This window comes from Molossus molossus, unplaced genomic scaffold, assembly GCF_014108415.1.
Source record: "Molossus molossus isolate mMolMol1 unplaced genomic scaffold, mMolMol1.p scaffold_m16_p_12, whole genome shotgun sequence".
Taxonomy (NCBI): Eukaryota; Metazoa; Chordata; class Mammalia; order Chiroptera; family Molossidae; genus Molossus; species Molossus molossus.
In genome coordinates, this window is record NW_023425347.1 from 56,265,898 (window position 1) to 56,290,180 (window position 24,283).

A 24,283-nucleotide genomic window follows, 5' to 3' on the forward strand; every position below is an offset into this window, starting at 1 on the left:
TGACAGAAACTTCCCTAACCTGGTGAAGGAAATAGACATATAAGTTCAGGAAACACAGAGAATCCCAAACAAGATGAACCCACAGAGGCGCACACCAAGATGCATCATAATTAAAATGCAAAAGTTTAAAGACAAAGCAGCAAGAGAAAAGCAGTTAGTTACCTACAAGGGAGCTCCCATAAGACTGTTAGCTGATTCCTCAACAGAAACTATGTAGGCCAGAAGGAATTGGCAGGAAATATTCAAAGTGATAAAAAGCAAGGACCTACAACCAAGATTACCCTACTCAGCAAAACTACTTAGAATGGAAGGACAGATAAGAGTTTCTCAGACAAGAAAAAACTAAAGGAGTGTGTTACTACCAAATCCATATTACAAGAAATTTTAAATGGTCTTCTTTGAAATGAGAGGGGTGTTGAAGGAATGGGTAAAAAAGATGAAGGGATTAAGAAGTACTAATAGATAGTTACAGAATAGTCACAGGGATGTAAAGTACAGCATAGGGAAAATAGTCAGTAATATTGTAATAACTTTGTATGGTGTCAGATGGGTACTAGACTTATCAGGGTTATAAATTAGTAAGTTACATGGTGACTGGTCACTGAAGAAGAGGATCAAATCAGATCCTGAAACTTAATGTAGTATTATATGTCAACTGTAATTGAAAAGTAAAAAATTAAAGTCAAATATATATATATATTGTTTTATACATATATATTTATATATATAAAACAAAATTTTGAGCACACACCTAAAATGTATGTGTATTTTTAATTTATATACAGATATTATTCTAATCTATTATTGATATTATAAAACATATATAAAATGGCCATTGAAAAAGTTGACATCAAGATGAATTAAAAAAAAGTTTTCTGTTCTGTCCTTGCATCCATAGTACATGTAACACTTCCAAACCAAATACACTATTTTTTTTAAATTCTCACCCAAGGACATTTTTCCATCTATTTTCAGATAGACTAGGAAGGGAGAAAGAGAGTGAGAGAAATATTGATGTGAGAGGGACATATCAATTGGTTGCCTCCCATACAACCCTGACCAGGGCCAGGTACTGAACTGCATCAAGGTACATGCCCTTGACTGGAATTGAACCTGTGACTCTTTGGTCCGTCAGTCGATGCTCTGACCGCTGAGACAAGGCAAAATACACTATTTATGTATAAAAAGATCAGCCAACTTTAAGAAGCTTGCTGAATATATTTTCCAACTTTTTATAGTTGTTGCTTTAATGGAGCTGACTGAATTTACAAAGAAACTCACTCCAGGTTTTACATGGAAAGAAGGTCACTGTCTCCATTACTTTGCTAAAATAACATTTTTGCTTTGATAGATGGGCGAACCATTATGCTTAATTTTCCTTTCATTTTTATTTTTAAAAGTTTTTTTTTTTTTTCTTTATTGAGAGAGAGGTTTAGAGAGAAAGGAAGGGAGAGGGAGAAATAGAAACATTGATGAGAAAGAACATCAATTGGCTGACCCCCACCACCACTGGGGATCGAGTCCACAACCTGGGCATGTGCCCTGACCAGGAATCTAACTGGCAATCTCTTGGTGCATGGGTTGACGCTCAACCAGTGAGCCACACCAGCCAGGCTTAATTTTCCTTTTAAAATTCAGACAGATCCTCTGTTCTCTGGAAATCAGTGTTCTTATTTGTAGTCTGTGTGATGCCTTAATAAAAGAGACCTTTCATTTAAATATATATATATAGATATACATGTAAATTATCATGCCTGGTTTGAGTTAGAAATCTAAGGAAAAAGAATAAATAATTGTCTCGTATAAATATTATTAATGAAATGGCATATTTAATTACTGTGCAAGAACAGAGTAAGAAAGAAGATGAAAAATATTAGTAAACATTGCAGTTAAGGGAATCATTTAAAAAATGATACCTTGTTTTCAATAACAGAAGTTATCCAGGTGTCACGCTTATGAGTGTGTACAATAATATTTTCATAGCCATCCATTACTTTGGCATCGCCTTTGTTAAGGACAGATTTACAAATGGCCTTCTCAAGTTGCCCACTGCATGGCTCCATGTGGACAGCTTTAATTCTTGGCTTGCATTTGTCTGCATAGATGTCGATGACAAATGGGCATGCCTTATATGAAAGAAAAAACAAACCTTATTTTAGCCTTCTGAGAGAATTTCAAATAAATTATTTATTATTAATATGTTTATCATATGATTTAAGAAGATGCACTGAACTTTCTAGCTTGTCCTTCTGACACAATTTTAGAAGAAAATTTTAGTACAATAAATTGAGTGATAAAAAAAGCAATAGATTCTGATTTTTGGTAAGCATGTTAACTGATAATATTCACAGAAAAGGAAGAAAAATTTAACCTCTAGCAAATGAGTAACAGCTCTTTTAAGCCATTTGTTTTAAAGCTAACTTGTGTCATATTAGTTATTTAATTCCCTTTTCTAACTTTAAGGGTACAGAAAGAACTCATCAAATGGGCTCTAAAGGAATTATTATGTTTACAAATGAAACTTAGTGGGTGGCTATAGAGTACTGAAAAGAACTAAATGTGTAAAAATAAACAGTTTAAAGTTAGTGGAAAAGCACCTTTAAAATCTGAGACCTAAAAAGATTTTGTGCATTTGGAAATGGATTTTTTTCCACAGCCCACAAGATGCTATGCACAGCAGCCTTTGCCTCTCCATCCAACCCAGTCGTCTGCCTTGCTACATTGATTCCAGCTACTCCAATCTTTCAGACCCTAGGGCAAATGAAGGTCTTTCCTATGTCACAGCCTTCATACAGGGTGGGGCAAAGTAGACTTACAGTTGTGAGTACACAAAACATAAGAGTTTATTCTTGTATTATTATTAGTTACTGGATTATTTTTCATACAAACAACTGTAAACCTACTTTTGCCTCACCATGTATGTAATGTTCTCTCTGCTTGGAAGATTCTTTCACACACACACATATTTAATATGTCTTTATTGATTTTTAGAGAGAGAGTAAGGAAGAGAGAAGGAAAGAGAGAGAAACACTGATTGGCTGCCTCCTGCACGCCCCCTTTTGGGGATCAAGCCTGCAACCTAGACATGTGCCTGACCGGGAATTGAACCGACACCCTCTTGGTGCACGGAATGACGCTCAACCACTGAGCCACACCGGCCAGGCTCATATATCTTTTCACATGGGTACCTCCTCCTCCTTCTTCGGGTTAAAGTTGAAGAGTCACCGCTGCAGATAGAGCTGCTCTTGTCTCCCAATCTCCTTCATTCCCATACTGTTCTCTACTTTAAACTCTGGCTTATTTTTTTCAAAACACTTTTTTTTTTTTATCCTCACCCGAGAACATTTTTCCATTTTTTGTTCAGATAGAGCGGGAAGGAGAGAGAGGAAGAGAGAGAGCGAAACATCGACGTGAAGGGACACATCGAGTGGCTGCCACCCGCACGACCAACCAGGGCCGGGGACAAACTGCAACCGAGGTACGTGCCCTTAGCGGGAACCGAACCCGGGTCTCTCTGTACTGCAGGCCGACGCTCCAACTGCTGAGCCAAACTGGCCAGGACTCAAAGCACTTTTGAAATTATTTTATTTATTTTTCTATTTAATTTATCATTCTCCTTGAGGGCAGAAATTTTGACTATTTTATTCATCATTGTATTCTCAGTGCCTCTTTATTACAGGTTTATCACATATAGGCATCCAATAAATATAATTAAGTGAATTTATATATATTGATGTCATCTTTTATTTGGAGGACATAAGATAAAAGTCTGAAGTTAGTAGACCATCGACACACATTTTTATTAAAATTTTAAAAAATATCTTAATGACTCCAATCTTTACCAATAATAAACTCATCTTTTTAAAGAAAGACAAAGCAATAAAAAAATTTTAAAAAACAAACACTGGATTGGAAAGCAGAAGACCTGGGTTTGTAACTGAATATTGCCATTTACTAGCTACATCACCTGGAGAGTCACTTAATTTTTATAACACTTAATTTCTTCATTGAAAAAATGAGATTAAATAAGATATATTATGCCAAGGGTTGCAACTACCTAATAAAAAATTGTGTGAACAATGGAGTACTATGCAGCTGTAAGAAAGAAAGATCTCTTATCCTTTGAGATGACATACAGGGACCTGGAGAGTATTATCCTAAGCAAAACAAGCCAAGCAGAGAAAGACAAATATCACATGATCTCACTTATTTGTGGAATATAATGAACATAACAGTCTGAGGAACAGGGCAGACCCAGAGACGTGGAAGTAGGGTACAGACTGACAACCCTCAGAAGAGGGGTTGGGGGGAGGGGAGATAAACCACAGAACTTACATGCATGTACGCATTACCGATGGACATGGACAACAAAGCCGGGGATGGGGTGGAGGGGTATGGGGAGAAGGGTGTCAATGGGGAAAAAAGGAGAAACATCTGTAACAGAAATAAGTCAATAAAAATTGTGTGGAAATGTTACACAATGTAGAATTCTGAAAAAAGATTATTTATAATAATTATAAAAATGATCGTGGAATTTTAAAGGTTTATTATATTTTTATTACTAAACAGATTCTGGTATTATTTTGCCATTTCAAAGTCTTAGTTATCAGTTTTATTCAACCAAAGAGTATTAGCATTTAAAGATTCACTAAAACTAAAAATCTTAAAAGATCTTTGTGAAAGACATGTTCTCTAAAATTTTTTAATAAAATCATATCTACTCTAAAAAAGCTGCCCTATAACTATACTATTTTTTCTGTTCATTGGCTTAACCTTCTGTTTACCTATTCTCTTTATCCTACTAAGTTAACATAGGAAGCATACAACAAACGAGAAGACTCAAAGTAAAAGAAGTTCTATCGACGCTAATATACTATATATTACAAATATAGAAATACTTTAAAAGTACTATATGAGAAATACTATAAAAGCACTTTAGAAATACTGTAAAAATGCTTTTAACATATTACTATACTATGAACAGAAAAGGGGCTATGAAATAAACCTGACAAGCTCAGGGACCACATGACAGGCCTGACAAGTTCAGTGACTAAAAGTAACTATACAAGATCATAAATTCTTACCTGGGCAGGTCATAGCAGGTAAGCAGGTCCCACGCCTATAGCTTCCTTACTTTACCATAAGTGAGCTCTGTCCATTGCTTTTACGCGGCTAGGATAACACACCTTTGCAATGTTGGAGTACTTTTCTTTTCTAGACCCCTCACAGGTAAAACCACAGGCACCAGGGCACTACACGACCAGAGCATGAGACCACAAAATTCCTCCTTGTTATCTTGTTCCCTGAATACCATCTCTATGTATGGTAAATGTTATTTACTAACCGCCCTGTCCCCACTGATGTAAAAGACGTATGTGTCTCTATTTTGCTTTTTATCCAATCCTAGCAATTTCCCTGCTTTGCTTTCTCCTGCATCCTTAATCTACCACCAAAGGATTTCATGTGACCCTCCTTATGACTTCTCCTTTGATTCCAATGTATAAAATAAGCTGCAAATTGCCGTTCTCTCGAGTATTTTCTCAGTCTGTTAAGATTATGCTTCTGGGCATGTCCTCAAAATTTGGCTCCAATAAACCCTTATAAGACTTTTCTATAGGCTGGACATTCATTTGCTGACAATACTAAACAGACTACTTTGACTAAAATCCTTATATAAAAGAACAACAAAATAAAACAAACCTATGGAAAAGTTGAAGGATTCCATCATAGATACACAAAATGTGGCCTGCCAAATTCTGAAAAGAAACACTAAGTACAATCAGATTTTAATACACATGGGGATAAGATCTGACAAAACCAGAATGGCCATCTGGACACAAGATAAAATCCTCCATGAAACAACTTGTTCCAAGATAAATAGGCTATAATATTAAACACTGAGGAAAACTTTCCTAGCATAATGAAGGATGTGGTCAGTCCATGCTTTATCTATAATAAATTAACTGAAAAGACTGTGGCACATGAACTGAGAATATGCTCTAGAAGACTCTTGGAGCATTTCCAAATTGATTTTATATAGTAGGTTCTCCCCCTGTGGTTTATGAATATGTACTACTAATAAATTACAGTATATTTATTTTCAGAATGGGTCAAAGTATTTCCCTGTTGAAAAGCTACAACCATCATCACTGCCTAGGACATTCCAAATTATTGGTTCTGTGATGAGCAACACATTTAACTGGAATAATTATTCATGAATTTTGATTATGAAAGGGTTTGCTCCTTACTCAAAAACATTTTTGTTTTTTATCGTTCCCAAACCTCTAGACAAATAAAAAGGGCCATAAAATAACTGGAAAGGTACATTTTTCAATCCTAAGGGAGGTTCTCCACAGAGCCCCTAGAAGCATGCAGCCCACAGAATTAACCTAGGACTCTTGAACAAGCACATGATCGTAAAAGTAAGCAGCTTCTACTCAAGACCATGGGAACAAGGTTTTTCTATAGATTATACCCTTTACTGATTTAATAGTGTACACGTCTGACTGTGGCCTATCATGTTCTACTTATCAGTAACAATAACTTGTCTAAATCCAGGTTTTAAGGAAAATGTGTCAGAACCATGAGAAATACAAAAGGTAACACATTTGTCACAATACTATGGAACAAAACACCTATAGTTCCATCAAGGATAATTACATCTCTTGTGCGGCTCCTATGTGAAAATCAGACTATTTAATGCCAACCCAGAACCAAGGTTAATTATTTTATACAGTTATTAGTTAGGCCATCCCAAGGGTATGACTCCCCAACACCCTCAATGAGTTATATTTTCTTACATACACTCCAAAAGAATAAAACTTATTCTGGAATAAGACTCCTGAATATAGTGACCCCATTCATAGCAGTTACACCACCCCAGGTAGTCATAAAAAAAATGTTCCTTCATGCTGGTTGAAATAGTAATTAATATAGCCTAAGTCCCAGGGGTACAACAAACCAGTTTAAATAATTTAACTCAAGCAGTTACAGATAATAAAAGACTTGATTGTCTTTTGACAAACTAGGGAGGAGTCTGTACCAATGCCAACACTACATGTTGTACCTGGATTAACACTACAAGCAAAACCATCTACAATTAATTTAAAAAGCTAACTACAAAGGGTTATACAAAGAACACTTAGGGGGTCCTTGGAACTTGGCTTGGCCAAGCTTGGAAAATCTAGGGTCATGATTCTGGAGTGCCTTCCAATCCTTTCTTATAATACTCCTAGTTATACTCATTCATCTCAGAGTTTAAATGTCGAGTCTTAAAACGCTTCTGTACAGTCACTGTCCCAACAGATGAGTTAAAGACAAAAACAGGATGAAATCATGATAAACGCACAAACTGTAAATCAGATCCCCACAGATGAAACTACTTCAAAGATGAAACTATCCAAGATTTACTCAACAGCAGTGGCTGAGGGAATCTTTGATAGTTTCTTCCACAGCTTTAGCTGGATGAAAACCAAAAGGGGAGGCTGGGATCAAAAAGGTTCCCACAAATGTATGAAAAAACTATTAGTGTGCTGTCATGGTAACAAGTAGTTACCAGAACTGGTTTCAACCTGTTCAACTGATCTACAACAGCTCATCTCAATGAACACAGTTCTGTGGGCCAGTGTCAGATCCTCACTTTTGAAAGTCAAGCAGTAGGGACAGATTCATGTCAATAAATACACTGCCGAGTGCCAAACAGTCAACAGTCTCATCCCAGTAACCACGCTTCCCCCAAAGCCTATGTAAATAAAATGAGCGGTCTGCTCTTCATGGAGAGGATACATCTAACCAGCATAGCTCTTCCTTGTAGTAAGCAATCAATTCACGGTTGCCTTTTTATTTCAATTACTGAGTGATGGTCTCAGCATCCTTTGACATTTCCACTGTACATATTTATTTTCCTTCTGAATTTTCAATGATGTGAATATATTATATATTCAATAAGTGAATAAACTTTAAATATAAAAAGTTCTTTTCTCAGAAATTCTTCTTGCCTGTGCTATAAAATGTTTTAGATAATTTTAACTAATTTCTCTATTAAGTGAAAGCATGTATAGTTGATGCAATATTATTCATAGATTAGATGTTGAATTTGTACCACAGTTAAATGTAGGATTTACTAAATGATAGGTTAAATTAGGATATAAAAAGTGTCTGTGCCCTGGCCGGTGTGGCTCAGCAGTTAGAGCATTGGCCTGAAGATCGAAGGGTCTCGGGTTCAATTCCCAGTCAAGGGCATGTACCTGGGTTGCAGGTTCAATTCTCGGCCCCGGTCGGGCTCATGTGGGAGGCAACAAATCAATATGTCTCTCTCACATAGATGTTTCTCTCTCTTTCCCTCCCTTCCACTCTCTCTAAAAATCAATGGAAAAATATCCTCAGGTGAGGATTAACAGTAACAACTAAAAAAGTGACTGTAACTATTTACCTCCTATTACTAATACTAGCAAAAAATTATAGAAAACTTTCATAAAACAGGTTTATGAGGGATTTTTGAATATCAAAACCAGAAATTAAACCAGAATCTCGATACACCTAAAACTTAAAATCTGTTTGTGCTAGGGTTACCCTCCTAGGTTGATTTATTTATAGGAAGAGCAGACACTATTTTTAACTTTAAGAATATAAACAAATGTATTGTTATCTTATGTCAATTCAGTTTTTACATAAGCATTTATGAATAAACTCTTTATTTTAAACCCGACACAAAAATATAGAATTTAAGAAGGCCTAATTTTTTTTATTTCTTTGGATTATTACAAGTCTTATTAAACTTCTACACCTATCATGTTAATAAGTAATAATAATGACCACTAAAACATATACAGTGCTTGCCCTGGCCAGTTTGGCTCAGCAGTTGGAGCGTCGACCTGCGGTACAGAGAGACCCGGGTTCGGTTCCCGCTAAGGGCACGTACCTCGGTTGCAGTTTGTCCTCGGCCCTGGTTGGTCGTGCGGGTGGCAGCCACTCGATGTGTCCTTTTCACATCGATGTTTCTCTCTCTCTCTCTCCCTCCCGCTCTATCTGAACAAAAAATGGAAAAATGTCCTCGGGTGAGGATAAAAAAAAACCAAAAAAAACATACACAGTGCTTTAAATGAGTAAAGCACTGGCCCAAGTGTTTTACAAATATTAACCCAAGGAGTTCATTCTTCTTTGTATCAAAAAATCAACATTCCAGTTTTCATAAAGACACATTCTCCTTACTCTAAGAGAGCCTTTATTCTGTTAGGACAAAGAGTTTCCCTCACAGAAATGAGACCCACAACTCAAACAGCCATCACCAATTAAGACACATAATTTTTTAAAAATCCTCAACCATGGATATGTTTCCAGTTATCTTCAGATAGAGTGGGTGGGAGCGACAGAGAGAGAGACAGAGAAAAACACACCAATGTGAGAGACACATTGATTGGCTGCCTCCCACACAATCCCAACCAGGGCTGCAACCACCATATGTGTCCTTGACTGGAATTGAACCTGTGACTCTTTGGTCTGTGGGCTGACGCTCCAGCCGCCGAGCCAAACCAGCCAGGGAAAAACATATAAATCCTTAGATTATAATTTTTTCCCTGCACATCATATGTTCAAGCTCTTTCCTTCCTGAATTAGTTAAATGTCTTGTAGTAACTATATAGGAATTTGCATAAAGTAGCAAAAACATGCCATTACACCTAGGATTCATTCATATGCTAAAGTTCAAGAATTTGAGTGCCCAATTCAAAAGGCATGTGCCAGGAAAATGTTCATGGGGTAAAATATAATGTACATTAAACCCACTCCAAAACTTCCAGATTGCTTTACCTCTGTTAATTCCAGAGCTTTATTGTAGCCCATCGAGAGCAGAGTTACCCAAAGGTCACGAGGATCTCCTTCACGATCATTAGCTTCCATTAGATTCAGATCCATAAAGCCCTGCCTTGTTAGTTCATTCTTCTTTGTATCAAAATTCTCTGTCAAAACAACCAAAAGTTCTTTCTTATAAAATTCATACATTTAAAAAAATGTCTATCTTTTGTTATTCACAATTGTTTAATTTAAAGGAGGCCTTATGAATCTGTGAGCCATGTAAAGTGGAATAAGAATGACTCAAAACATGTTTGAGCCCTGGCTGGATAGCTCAGTAGGTTAGAGCATCGTCCTAATATGCCAAGGTTGCAGGTTAGATCCCTGGTCAGGGCACATACAAGAATCAACCAATGAATGCATAAATAAGTGGAACAACAAATCAATGTTACTCTCTTTCACCCTTGATCTTGGAAGGAAAAAAGGAAGGAGGGAAGGAAGGGGGGGAGGGAGGGAGGGAGGGAGGGAGGGAGGGAGGGAGGGAGGGAGGGAGGAAACTGAACGTTAAAAAAAAACATCCTTGAGAGATACCATTCTAATTTCCTACAACTCAGCATAATAACTATTACAATGCATAATTTAGTTTTTAAACAAAACCTGAAGTTATAAATAATGTAAATATATTCTAAAATTAAAGGAAATTGTAATATTGAGTAAATTCTAACCTTCCTGCTTTTGTAGAGTAGATACTTGTATTTCAAAAAATTAAAATGCTTCATATATGTTTGCCACTTAAACCCAGCAGAATTTGGATGAATTTGATGTAATATGCCCAAAATGACTGGTGTTTCGAAAAGGGAGATGTGGATGGTGCCAATTTAAGACGATTACCTATATACCTAGTTACTCTAATTTTAACCAAATTGTCCCCTGGTCCTTAAAAAAAACAACCTGTAAGATAATAGAAAACCCATTGGAGATCATAAATGTCCCAGATAAGTATAAGCATGCCCATTCAAATATTATTTGTAAGCAAAACTAAATTCACCTATAAGTACCTAGATATGTATAATTCTTGAATTTATCTATAATATAGATAAAAAACAGCTACTCTCTATGGGTTATATTCTGTTAACTGCCCAACAACAAGAACGATTCTATTTTCCAACTCCTATCTATATATACCCAAGGCAAATGGGTACTCTTATTTGAGATATCTCTTTTGTATGCATTATAATAAGAAAAGCAGCAAAGACACGACTATTCAAAATTGGTTGACTAAATAACAGTTTAAAATATTTAGAGGTTGGAAGTGACTCATAACTTTTGCAAGAAAAAAATGAAGATTAAATTTGATCATAGAAATGGTAGCCACTAAAATGTAAGTTGGAGCTACTTATATAGTAAAGCAAAATGAAAAATATTAATATTTTATATATAACCCAAAGAAATTATTACTTTAAAAAATGTACCTAGATACTATCCTATAAAGACTATTAATAACTAATCTACTTTTAAAACTTAATATTCTCAATCTTCCATTAATTTTTTAAAAATCTGCCCAGCTGGTGTAGCTCAGTGGTTGAGCATTGACCCATGCACCAAGAGGTTACCAGTACTATTTCTGGTCAGGGCACATGCCCAGGTTGTGGGCCCAATCCATAGTGGGGGGCATGCAGGAGGTGGCCAATTGATGTTCTCTGTCATTGATGTTTCTATCTCTCTTTCCCTCTCTCTTCCTCTCTCTCTCAAATTAATAAAGAGAAAAATTTATTAACATAATCAACTTCAAGGCTTACTTTAAAGCTACAATAATCAAGATAGTGTGATATTGGCAAAAGATTAGACAAAAGGATCAGTGGACTAGAATAGCGATCTCAGAAACAGACCCATACAAATATATATAATTCATATTTGACAAAGGAGCAAAGTCAGTTCCATGGAGAAAGGACAGTCTTCTCAAAAAATGGTGCTGAAATAACTAGACATCTACATGCAAAAAAATAAATCTAGACAAGATCGTTACATCTTTCACAAAAATTAACTAAAATGGGGCATAGGCCCAAAAGGGTCATAGACCCAAAACACAAATCTATAAAACTTCAAGATAACAGGAGAACACTTGGGTGAGCATATGTATATCTATCAGTTTTTAGATACAACACTAAATGTACAATCTATGAAAGAAAAAATTGGTAAGTGGGACATCATTGAAATTAAAAACTTTTGCTCTGTGAAAGATACTCTTAAGAGAATGAAAAGACAAGGCACAGACTGGGAGAAAATACTTGTAAAGCACACATCTGATAAAGACTTGTATCCAATATAGACTAAGAACTCAACAATTAAAAATGGGCAAAAGACCTGAAAATACACCTCACCAAAGAGATATACAGATGGCAAATAAGCATATGAAAAGATACTCGATGTCATATTTCATTAAGGAATTGCAAAGTAAAACAACAATGAAATACCACCACACACGTATTAGAATGTCTAAACTCCAAAAAAAACTAACAATACCAAATGCTAATAAGGATGTGGTGCAACAGGGATTCATTCATTGCTGCTGGGAGTGAAATGGTACAACCACTTTGGAAGACAATTGGACAGTTCTTTCAAAGTTAAACACAGGTTTACTAAATCATCCAGCAACCGTTTAACTGAAATAGTTGAAATGAGTTGAAAACTATGTACACACAGAAATCTGTAGCAGCTATACTCTCATTATTGCCAAAAATTGGAAGCAATCCAGATGTCCTTTAACAGGTGAATAAATAAACTGTAGTACCTTCAAACAATAGACTATTACTCAGTGCTAAAATGAAATGAACGATCAAGCCGTGAAAAGACATAAAGGAAACTTAAATGCATATTGCTAAGTGAAAGAAGACAGTCTGAAAAGGCGATGTACTGTATGATATTCTACATTACGATACTCTGGAAGAGGCAAAATACAGACATTAAAAAGATCAGTGGTTGCCAAAGATTTGGAGGGATGAATAGGTAGATAAATAGGTGGAGCAAAGGAGATTTTTAGGGCAATGAAAAGATTCTGTATGATTCTTTAATGCCAGATACATGAAATTATATATATGTCAAAACCCATAGAACTGTATAGTACAATATAACCCTAATATAAACTATGGAGCTTAGTTAATAATACTAATGTATCAGTATTAAGTCACCAATTTTAACAAATGTACCATACTAATGCAAGATGTTTATAATAGGGATAATTGGTAGAGGGGGAAAAGGGATATAAAGAAGATCTATTTAATCTTTACTGTAAATCTAAAATGTCTATAAAAATAAAGTCTAGCCCTGGCCAATTTTTCTCAGTGTTAGAGCATACCTGGGTTGCAGGTTTGATCCCAGCCCCAGTTGGGGTCGTGTGGGAGGCAATCAATCATTGTGTCTCTCACATTGATGTTTCTTTCTCTCTCTCTCTCTCTCTCCCCCCTCCCCTCTCCCTTCTTCCCTTTCACTCTTTCTAAAAATCAATGGAAAAAATATCCTCAGGTGGGGATTAACAACAACAACAAAAAGTCTATTAATGAAAAATAATAAAATAAAGGTCCTTTTATGTCTAAAAGGAGTTTATTAAAATGATCTTACAAATAAATGTTTTCTTCTTATCAAGGAGAATGATGAATTAAATTAATATTATATATGACTAAAGATATCAGAACCTAAAAAGCCTGTTTCTTTGCAGTATTATTAATGTTGGTAAAGGAGAGAGTCCCCCAAAATCTTTTTCTTTATTTTTAATCCTCACTTGAGGGTATTTTCCCATTGATTTTGTTCGAGAGCATGGAAAACAGGGAGGGAGAGAAAGAGGGAGAAACATCGATGTGAGTGACACATCTATTGGTTATTTCCCACCTGACCCCAATCTGGGCCAGGGATTGAACCTGCAAAACAGATACTTGCCCTTGACCAGGAATCAAACCTGAGAACCTTCGGTCCGCAGGCCAACGCTCTACCTGCTGAGCCAAACCAGCCAGGGCCCAAAATCACTTCTTAAGTCAACCATTCTTGGGGACTTTTATAGCATGGTACTTAAGGTTCTGGAGTCTGACTGCCTGGGTTTGAAATTCAGCTGTGAAATTTTCTGCTGTGTAACCATGTCAAGTGACTTCCCCTCTTTGATTCTGTGTCCTTATTTGTAAAATGAGAATAACAGCACATAATTCAGAGAATGATGTGTAGAAGTGCTTCCACCTGGTACATGGTAAGTTTTCAAAAAAAGTTAACTATCAACTCTACCAATTTAATTAAGTTATTAAACACATTTTATTTACCAACAACTTTACCATAAGAAAGTCCTAATTATGAATAACTCTTATGGAATATCCTCTAGTGCCAACAATACAATATCAAAAAAATTATATCATAAAATTACAAGATAACTATATCATTCTAAAAATAACACACTCTTATGTGCATTAGCAATCTTGTTAAAGTTTAATATTATAAATCAATATGTATTTCTTGTTATTGAGTATACTATATAAACTTTCAGTTAAAAAGAGATCTGTTTTTAAAAACCTTTATATTACTATTTCTACCTTACTTGCTGTTTAGAGTAATAGATTTATCAGACTCCATCCTGGCTCCCCGACCTTGCCAAGCTCGGACCCCGTTCAGAATGAGAGGATTGGAACACAGTGCTACCCCAGTGACAGAAATGTGTCAGTTAATCTCTTTTTTGCCGCACTGGGCCTCCTCAAACTTCTTGTTCTGTGATCTACAGTTGGCTATGGCTTTTTTTGGTTTTCTCCTTTGACCTTTCAGTCCTTGTCTTAAATACAAAGCCCTACCCAATTCCCACGCTCCTCCTAAGTGACAATTGCTTTTGCCTCATTTTCGTTGGTATTTTGGGTTTCCATACTTCCATGGATGCACTTTGTTAATTCAACTCAATATAAAAAAAACTAAAGAATTCTTAATAGGTATAAACAACTTCCTGGAAACCACTTAATTTTCAGTAAAACTCTAGTCCAGTGGTTTTCAACCTTCCTAATGCTACAACCCTTTAATACAGCTCCTCATGTTGTAGTGACCCCCAACCATAAAATTATTTTTGTTGCTACTTCAGAACTGTAATTTTGCTACTGTCATGAATCGCCATCAGAAATATGTGTTTTCCGATGGTCTTAAGTGACCCTTGTGAAAGGGTCGTTCAACCTCCAAAGGGTTGTGCACGGGTTGAGAACCACTGCTCTAGTCTATTGGGTCTTTGCTGCCCTCTCCTGGGCACAGTTTGGGGCTCTTGACCGCTATAGTCCCATTAATAAAAAGAGCTAGGGCAAAGTTTTTAACATTATAAGCTCCAAAGAGCACAGGCTGAAAATAAAATTACAATTCAGGCCCGGCCAGTGCGGCTCAGTGGGTTGAGCGTTGTCCCATGGACTGAGAGGCCCAGGTTCAGATGCCCAGGTTGCAGGCTCGGTCCCCAGTGCGGGGCATGCAGGAGGCTGCCAATTGATGTTTCTCTCTCACATCGATGTTTCTATCTCTCTGTCCCTTCCTCTCTCTCTAAAAAATGAATAAACATATATTTTTTAAATTATAAGTAAGTACTGTAATTTGTATTTTCTTTGAGTGCTACACCAAATATCAGTTTAAGTAAAATAAATGTTTATGTTTTCATGGTCTACAAACAATGCTACTACTTTTAAACTGTCCTAATTGCTCTAGTAAATTTCCATGGAGAAGTCTGACATTTTACTTCTTAAGAATGAAAGGGGGCTGTATGGTTTTTAAGCATCCATTAAGAAAAAGAGGAGTGCTTACCTCTGCAGACAGCCCAAGCATCTTCATCACATTTCTCACCACTTGTTCTCAATTCAAAAAAATTATATTCTTCAAGGCTAAGAAGACCATTTCCATCTAAGTCAATTATTTCAAATATATCTGATAAAGTTGACCTAAAATTATAAAAATAGCAAATTATTTCTTGTCTCCAAGGCAACTTGACTGAAACTTTCTATAAAGATAACTTTCAAAAGGAAGTAATATCAAGGCATTGAACAGTTTTTGTGAACTATAGAGCTAATGTATCCAAATATATATTTTTACTCAGTCTTGTATTATATAAGGTGAAGAAACTTCTAAAGCCATCATAGTATCTCAACACATAATAGAACCTCAATTAATAGTAGCAGCTCCCTTCTTTTCTCCTTTCTCTAATCTACTTTCTTCTTCTTTTCTACCCAATGTTGCTGTGCATATCTAGGACATGGGAGAGTCACTGAAGTGCTTGGATTTCATATCTGACAGTTATCTAAGTCAGCAGTGTAAACAGCAGGATCTAGTTTTAAGGCAATGCCCACTGGAGGAGCAATCAGTGGACATATGACTAAAGCTGACCTGCTAAATGTGTGGAATCCAGAAATGAATGGCAACCCGTCACTTTCAGATGCCTAGTGAAAGAGTTTAATTACTGAATCAGAATCATGGGGTGGGGGTGGCAGCTGGCCAACAAAAGGATGGAAGACAGGCTGTTAATATATATGCATCCAGTTTAAATTTATATTCTAACTTTAAGAAACAAGACTTACCTAAATTCCTTTGTAAGAAATAATTCCCCTGTTTCATCTCTATACACAAGCTGGGCTTCTTCTGTTACTGGTTTTATTTCCTTCCTCAGCCTACAGCCAGTTGTGGAAGGAATTAACCAGTAAGTTCCAGGTCCTAGTTCACCAGTCCACCCAAAAACCTTTTATGAAAAGAATTAAAAAAACAAAGACAAAAAAACTACCATAAGTCTTAATGACTTTTGATCTTCCTTCTGAAAAAGAAGCATTAGAAATAATTTTTAAAATCGGCTCTTGCGTCTCGGCCACCGACTTGCCATCCAGACTGAGGAAGACCCGGAAACTTCGGGGCCACGTGAGCCACGGCCACGGCCGCATCACCAAGCAAGGAAGCACCCGGGAGGCCGAGGTAATGCCAGTGGCTGGCATCATCACAGAATCAACTTCAACAAGTATCACCCAGGTTACTTCGGAAAAGTTGGTATGAGGCACTACCACTTAAAGAGGAACCAGAGCTTCTGCCCAACTGTCAACCTGGATAAATTGTGGACCTTGGTCAGTGAACAGACACAAGTAAATGCTGCCAAAAACAAGGCTGGAGCTGCTCCTATCGTTGATGTGGTGCAGTCGGGCTGCTACAAAGCTCTAGGGAAGGGAAAGCTCCCAAAGCAGCCTGTCATGCGAAGGCCAAGTTCTTCAGCAGAAGAGCTGAAGAGAAGACTAAGGGAGTTGGTGGGGCCTGTGTCCCGGTAGCTTGAAGCACGTGGAGGGAAGTTCCCAATAGCAGCTTGTAAATTCTTCAGCAGAAATGCTGAGGAGGATATGAAGGGCATTGGCAAGGCTGAAGAGCTGAGATTGATGGTGGTGGTGGAGTCGCATGGAGGGGAGCTCATTAAAATGTCCACAAGTGAAAAATAAATAAATATTCACTAATTCTATTATGATTCTATCAATCTTTTACAGGCTTCAAAATATTTTTTCATTGGTAACCCTAATATAAGACCATTAGAAATATAGTTCTCTCTTTTTTTAATGCTTAAAACTATAACAAGAAATTATACAATTTCTAAATCTTCAAAAATGATTGTGATACAAATTTCTTCAACAGGAAGCAGAGATCTTAGAATAATTTTTCTAGGTTACAGTCCCCTAATTTGATCCAAATATAAATATATGATATGTAACATATTTCAATGATACAACATAAAAATTAAATTTATTTAAACAAGTTAGCTGTTTATATAAATTAGCCAAATTTGTAAGAATCCAATTATGTGGACAAGTGCACTAGAATTTCACTATTATGTGATATGGACTATAAAAAAGATGGCAGAATCCCACTTACACCTACCTTATACAAAAATTATTTTCCATCATAGGATATTTATAATGAGTGCCAGGATATTTGTATAGGAAAATATTTTATTCTCATGTTCTATAAAAGAAAACAAAATGGTATCTATGGACCTTCTAGATGCTTTCTGAATACCAATGGCTTCCTATGAAATCTAGGGGTTGTCACTGTAAATATATTAAATTTAAGCATTTTCTATCAGCTGTTTGCCCTTCAGCACAGAATAGCCATAGAGATTTCTGTCTGGTATTGTTAAGAACTTTCACAACCCAGGTATATTTTTGGTCATTCTGAGTACTCATATCCCAAATAAAGCTGCTCATCTGAATTCTAGGATCAGGCCTATTTCTGCCCTCACAAATCAGAGGAACCATACCACCTTAAAGTAACCATATCTTAGTTTAATGCAAGAAGCTATCTAATAAAACTGAGGGTCATTTTGAAGACTAAAGATTGACCAAAGCCATCCTTTGGAAGCCATAATCTTTTAGATTGGCCACATGTAGACTGATACCCAGGAGTGAAAAACAGTTCTTGTTGCTTCCTGATATATGCTGTCCCATGAACCTCCCCTATCTCTACTACATATAACCTTGAACTGCCACTGCGGATGGCAAATGGAAAGTCTTTCATGGGTACAAAACTCTTCTTAAAGAAAATAATTGTGAAACTAAAACCGAAAACAAAAAGTCCTTTGTAAATATGATATATTACAGATAACCAGGAGCCTATATAGTAAAGAGGTAAATGGAAACTCATTCAAACTTTATTACAGGCTTGCTATGTACTAACATTTTTACACATGCAATCTCATAAGAAAGTAATTTTATCCAAAGCAAAAATGGGAAAAGCTATTGTTTTAGACAATGCTTTATCTTGAACTTAACTTTGTAGTCAGTTCTGAAGAGGAGTTTAGTCAAAACATTAACTTCTGTCATTTTATTTGTTTCTTGCCTATAACTATTCTTGTCTGTTAGGAAGCCTACAATAAAGACTTTTATATAACATTCCATCAGGGAAATGTTTGTCTGTCGTTGGACCTATATAAAGATTAAATATGATATTGCAGTAAGCCCTTGAATAGTATTATTCCTGTTGTTGTGTAGCAGATGTATTTTGTAGTCCTCATAAAATAAATAGCCACATTTATGTATCTGCCTCACATATTTGGCCTCTGAGTAAATATATAATTAGAAAAGATCAGAGCAACCCTATGGGCAACATATAAAATCATTTAAAAGCATTTCTTCAGATCAATCTATTTTTGAACCCTATGAGTCAAGCCTGAGGATAGTAATCTTGAAGTTTTTCTTTTTTTGCAGTAGAAGTAAGATAAACACCTAAAGCAACTTTTCCAAAGTCATGAATTTCTTGTATTTAGTGGGGAAAATTCCACTGGTATCAACCATTTTTTTTATTGTTGAAAGTATTACAGATGTTCCCCTTTTTTCCCCATTGACCCCCTCCTTCCTGCTCCCACCCCCCTCCTGCCTTCCCCGGCCTAGTGTCAAACATTTTTATTGAGTATAACAAAAAATGTTCACACGTGAGGCACTGGGGCATTTCGAGAAGAGGAGCATGAAGTACAATGTCACGCACCTTTTACGTTATGAAGCTAACACTACCAATCAAGCCTCAATTCTTAAATCTCAGTGAACAAGAAAAAGGCCTTCACAATTAATAAAACATACATAATATGCATAGTGTTTAAGGACTATATATGCCTCGATTGGAAGAAAAGATTCAAAAGTTAAAAAAAAATACAGAGAAACTACTATTGTCCCCAAACTTGAGTTCACACTATATATATATATATATATATATATATATATATATATATATATATATATATTTTTTTTTATCCTCATCCGAGGACATTTTTCCATTTTTTGTACAGATAGAATGAGAGGGAGAGAGAGGAAAAGAGAGAGAGAGAGAGAGAGAGAAACATCGACGTGAAAGGGACTCATCGAGTGGTTGCTACCCGCACGACCAACCAGGGCCGGGGACAAACTGCAACCGAAGTATGTGCCCTTAGCGGGAACCGAACCTGGGTCTCTCCGGACCGCAGGCCGATGCTCTAACCGCTGAGCCAAACCGGCCAGGGCCACACTATATATATTTTTAAAAAATTTTTTCCCTTATTGATTTTTAGAGAGAGAGGAGGGAGAGGGAGAGAGAGAGATAGAAACATCGATGAGCGAGAACACTGATTGGCTGCCTCCTGCATGCCCCACACTGGGGATCAGGCCAACAACTTGGGGACGTGCCCTGACCAGGAATCACACTGGCGACCTCTGGGTGCATGGGTTGACACTCAACCACTGAACCACACTGGCCAGGCCACACTATATTTTTAAATTAAACATTAGAAAATAAATAATGTATACTTCTCTGTTTCGTAGATCCGTAAAACACATGAGCTGTGGGTTTGCTTGATTCTCGTTTTCCTTAAGAATATACAAGGCAGTATCAACTGATAACCAAGGTGATGATTTTCCTATAAACAAACAAAAAAAAACACCCCAAAATCTTAAAATAAGCAATCACTACTTACTCTTTCCTATCTAAAAAAGAAGTTAGTGGTTTCTTTCCCTTTTGGGTTTCTTTTTTAGAAATACTCATTCTACTTTTTATATGAAAACATCATAGCATTTGCAATAAGGCATATACTTATATATAGTGAGCTTGTTAGAAACATTCTCCACATTCACACTTCCCAAAAAGCATAACTCTTCTTGAACCCATCAGAGCTGAGGTCACAAGGCAACCAAGTAGCCCGAAATCTAAGGAAAGACACACCTTTCCAAGGAGTGAGGAAATGTTTGTGGTAAAACACAGGAGGACAAGATGTCAGGCACAGCTGGAAAAAGAAGAGAGAGGTCACAGAAATAGGTGAAGAAATAAAGGTGGAATTTTTGTAAAACTTAGGAGACAACAAGCCATAAATCCCAGGTGCTCAGAGAGCCCTAAGCAGGATAAATACAAAACAAAACAAAACCCAAAGCAAGCAAATATCAACAAGAAAAATAAAAAACACACAAAAAATACATATTTAGACTGTTGAAAATTAAAGATTAAAAAATCTTGATGGCAGCCATGGGAAAAATCCTCCTAAAAGTCCCTCATTGCCCTCAGATTAAAGGCCAAATCTTCATCATGGCAACAAACTCCTCTACCTGATTGTGTCCTTGTTCTTCATAGTCTTCATCTACTATTCTCCCCGTACCTCATTCTAGCCCCTCTAGCCTACTTGTTCTTCTAAACCAGGCACACTTTCACCAACTCCACTCTTCACTCATCCTTTCCACCACCCCTACACCCCAAAGTTACTCCCTTGTCTTCTGTGGGAAGACAAAAAATGGCTGACCCTATGTGTATCTGCAGCTCCCTCATCAGGAGGGCAAATCCATTTCTTCGCTTTATAAATCTGGACTTGTCTCGTGACTTTCTGTGAACAACAAAATGTGACAGAGGTAACGTGCCATCTCGGAACCCAGGCCTCAGGAGGCCCCATGGTATTTCCGCTTTCTCTCAGATCTGTTATACCATGAGACTCAGTCCAGGCTAGCTGACTAGAGGCTAAGAGATTATATGAGGCCCTGGCTCTGAGGCTCAGTTGGCTGGGCGTTGTCCAGTGCACCAAAGGGTTGCTGGTTCCATTCCTGTCAGGGCACATGCCCGTGCTGTGGGCTCCATCCCTGGTTGGGAGTGTGCAGGAGGCAGCCAATCGATGTTTCTCTCTCACATGGATGTTTCTTCCTCTCTCTTTCTCCCTCTCCCTTCCTCTCACTCTAAAAACAAGAAAAAAAATTGAAACAAAAAAGAGAGATTATATGAAGTAGAGTCAAGGTGTCCCAACTGAGATCCCATACAGAGTAGAGAGCCCAGCTAAGATCAGTCAAGCCAATTAGCAGCTAACCAGCAGCAGACAACAGATGCATGAGTAAGCTCTACAGAGAAAAGCCAAGCCTAACTCAGACCAAAAGAACTATCCAGAAAACCAGCTCATGAGCAAACAAATGCTTAACTGTTTTAAGCCACTGAGTTTTGGGATAGTTTGTTATGTAGCCATACACAATTGATTTACCTCTTTTAAAGTCTTTGCTCAAATATCAGCTTCTTAATGAAGCATACACTAACCACTCCATTTCAGTGGCAAACCATATTCCCTCAGCATTCATAATGCCCCTTTCCCATAGCACTTACCACCTTCTAGCATAGCATGCCATTCACTATTTATTATGTTTATTATTTATTGTTATTTCCCCTACTAGAACGTAAGTTCATAAGGGCAGGGATTTTTGTCGTTTTGTATTCTGATGTATCCTAAGCACTTAAAATGCTACTAAGTATATGGGCACTCAATCAATATTTGAGGAATAAATGAATAAAGAAATCTTTTTTGTAAGAATATGGAAAATTAATACATTGAATTTTCAGGCCTATCTTGATACCTTTATCTGAAAAATGACTATTGTAATTGTTATTTAAAAGCATTAAATACCAAATGTAAGTATTCTACAAGATAAACAGTGAAAACTTACAGAATCTCTACTTTAGGAGGAAAAACGAATGAGAATGGGGAAAAACCCTGTAGTTAGAAAATGTTTATATGTAAACATAATAAAAGAAAATGTTGTATTTAGAACAATCTACATTAAAAGGATTTCTAGAGAAAACATCCTTATAGACATTTTTCACTAATTAAAAATTACATAATAACCATTTTAGACACTAGGAAATTACTAATATTTATCTAGCATTTGTCTACAAAAAAAGAATACTACCATGAATGCAAAGATTATTAATAAGAATTGTCTAAGTCATAGGGAATAGGACTTTGAAGTTATTCAAAAATACTTGCTGTTCATTATTGTCTTAAATTACGTTTCAATAGAACACTTAAACATACTAATTTTAAAAACTGATAAGTAGTAAAGCCAATGATTAATTAGCAAATGAAAAGTTAATTCTATGTCATAAGATTTTTAATAAAACATGCTTTGAACATATACAAAAAGCAACTTTACTTGCTTTGCAGAAAACAGTAATAGTCAATATACAAACTCTTCTTTAAATGTACGTAACCACGTTTCTTAGATTATTTTCTTCACTAAACCGGACTATCACATACTTACATAAGTATTTTCAAAGAAGCATAATTTAATATTTTTGAAAATATGTAAAAATTTTAAACTTGCCTTCAACTTGGCTCAGATTTAATGGCTTAATTGTTAAATAAACCATGGACCTCTGAGCTATATGCATCCTGTATTGATGACTAATAATTTCACCATCTTCTTCTAAGAAAAAGCAACCTTTTGATCGTACACATTGCCACTCCTGAAATAAAGAAAACATTTTTTTTCAAACTACATTTACTAAATGTTTCCGGCATGCATAGCAAGGAGGATATAAAAGAATTGTAAATAGAGCACTGAAATCCAGGAATTTGCAACTGTCATTGAGAGGTAAAAAACAGACATGACACAATTCAGTTATAACTGATAGTAGTATATAATTAGAACAATAAAAGAATTATGGATGCAAAATAATAAAATTCCAGCTCCTAAAAGAGTGCCTGACACATTGTAGGTACTCAATCAATGTTTGTCTGATGTGTGTGGAGGGTGGGGTTGGGGGAAAGGGAGGTGACATCAATATTAACTAAGAGAGCAATCCATGAACTGTATCTTCAAGGATCAGCAGAACAGAAAAGTTAGGAAAAAACAAAATGAACAGAACAAGTAAGAAAACTCAAGTTTATGCTATGGCTGGAGCATCGGCCCAAGGACCAAAGGGTCCTGGGTGCAATTCCTTGTCAATGGCATGTACCTGGGTTACAGGTTGGATCTCTGGCCCCAGTCAGGGTTGTGCGGGAGGCAGCCAATTGATGTGTCTCTCTCACATCAAGGTTTCTCTCTCTCCCTTTCTCTCACTCTCTCTCTCTTCCTCCCTCCCTCCCTCCCTCACTTCCACTGTATCTGAAAAATCAATGGGAAAAAATCCTCAGTGAGGATTAACAAAAAAAATAATACTAATAAAATTCATGACAATAGAAGTAGTAAAACAAAATAAATAAACACGCTGCAATAATCAGGGAGCATATTCAGAATGAAGAAGTAAGGACTGCTAAAACTGATATATTGAAAGAAAAAGTGATAGGATTTTGTGTTTACTTATTTATTTATTTTTTTTGGTATGTGCCCCTAGCAGAAACTGAACCCAGGACTCGCTGGTCCACAGGCCGAGGCTCCAACCGCTGAGCCAAACCGACCAGGGCAAGACTTTGTGTTTAAAAGATAATGTGACAATGAAAATACTTGTTTCCAGTCTATATGCTAAAAGAACACTAAGTTTCACAGCAAAAGCAAAATACTGATAAATATCAGTTTTGAGAAAGACCTTTCTATAAGACTGGCTCTACTATCTCTAAATCCCTTCTCCTAGTCCAAAATAAAATGTCTATATGGGAGCTCATAACTAGAATTAAGTACAACTTGAAGGTGGCTCCTTACACAGTAAAGTAAAAGATTCTCTACTGAAGGTATAAAAAATTGTGCCATTACCATAGATGTGTGCAAAAATGCTTTTC

General features: G+C 36.5%; 1 protein-coding gene and 1 pseudogene across 1 annotated transcript in view; one reads left to right on the plus strand and one right to left on the minus strand.

The window, feature by feature from the left end:
- EFCAB7 (EF-hand calcium binding domain 7) overlaps positions 1-24,283 on the minus strand; it is a 51,251-nt gene that overhangs the window by 3,431 nt on the left and 23,537 nt on the right. The window contains exons 7-12 of the mRNA XM_036256078.1: positions 22,890-23,031; positions 20,076-20,185; positions 16,356-16,513; positions 15,589-15,722; positions 9,808-9,956; positions 1,917-2,126 (exon numbers count right to left, since the gene is read on the minus strand). Coding sequence (XP_036111971.1) covers positions 1,917-2,126; positions 9,808-9,956; positions 15,589-15,722; positions 16,356-16,513; positions 20,076-20,185; positions 22,890-23,031 — 903 coding nt within the window. The remainder of the gene's footprint in view (positions 1-1,916; positions 2,127-9,807; positions 9,957-15,588; positions 15,723-16,355; positions 16,514-20,075; positions 20,186-22,889; positions 23,032-24,283) is intronic.
- LOC118626135 lies at positions 16,567-17,089 on the plus strand (annotated as a pseudogene).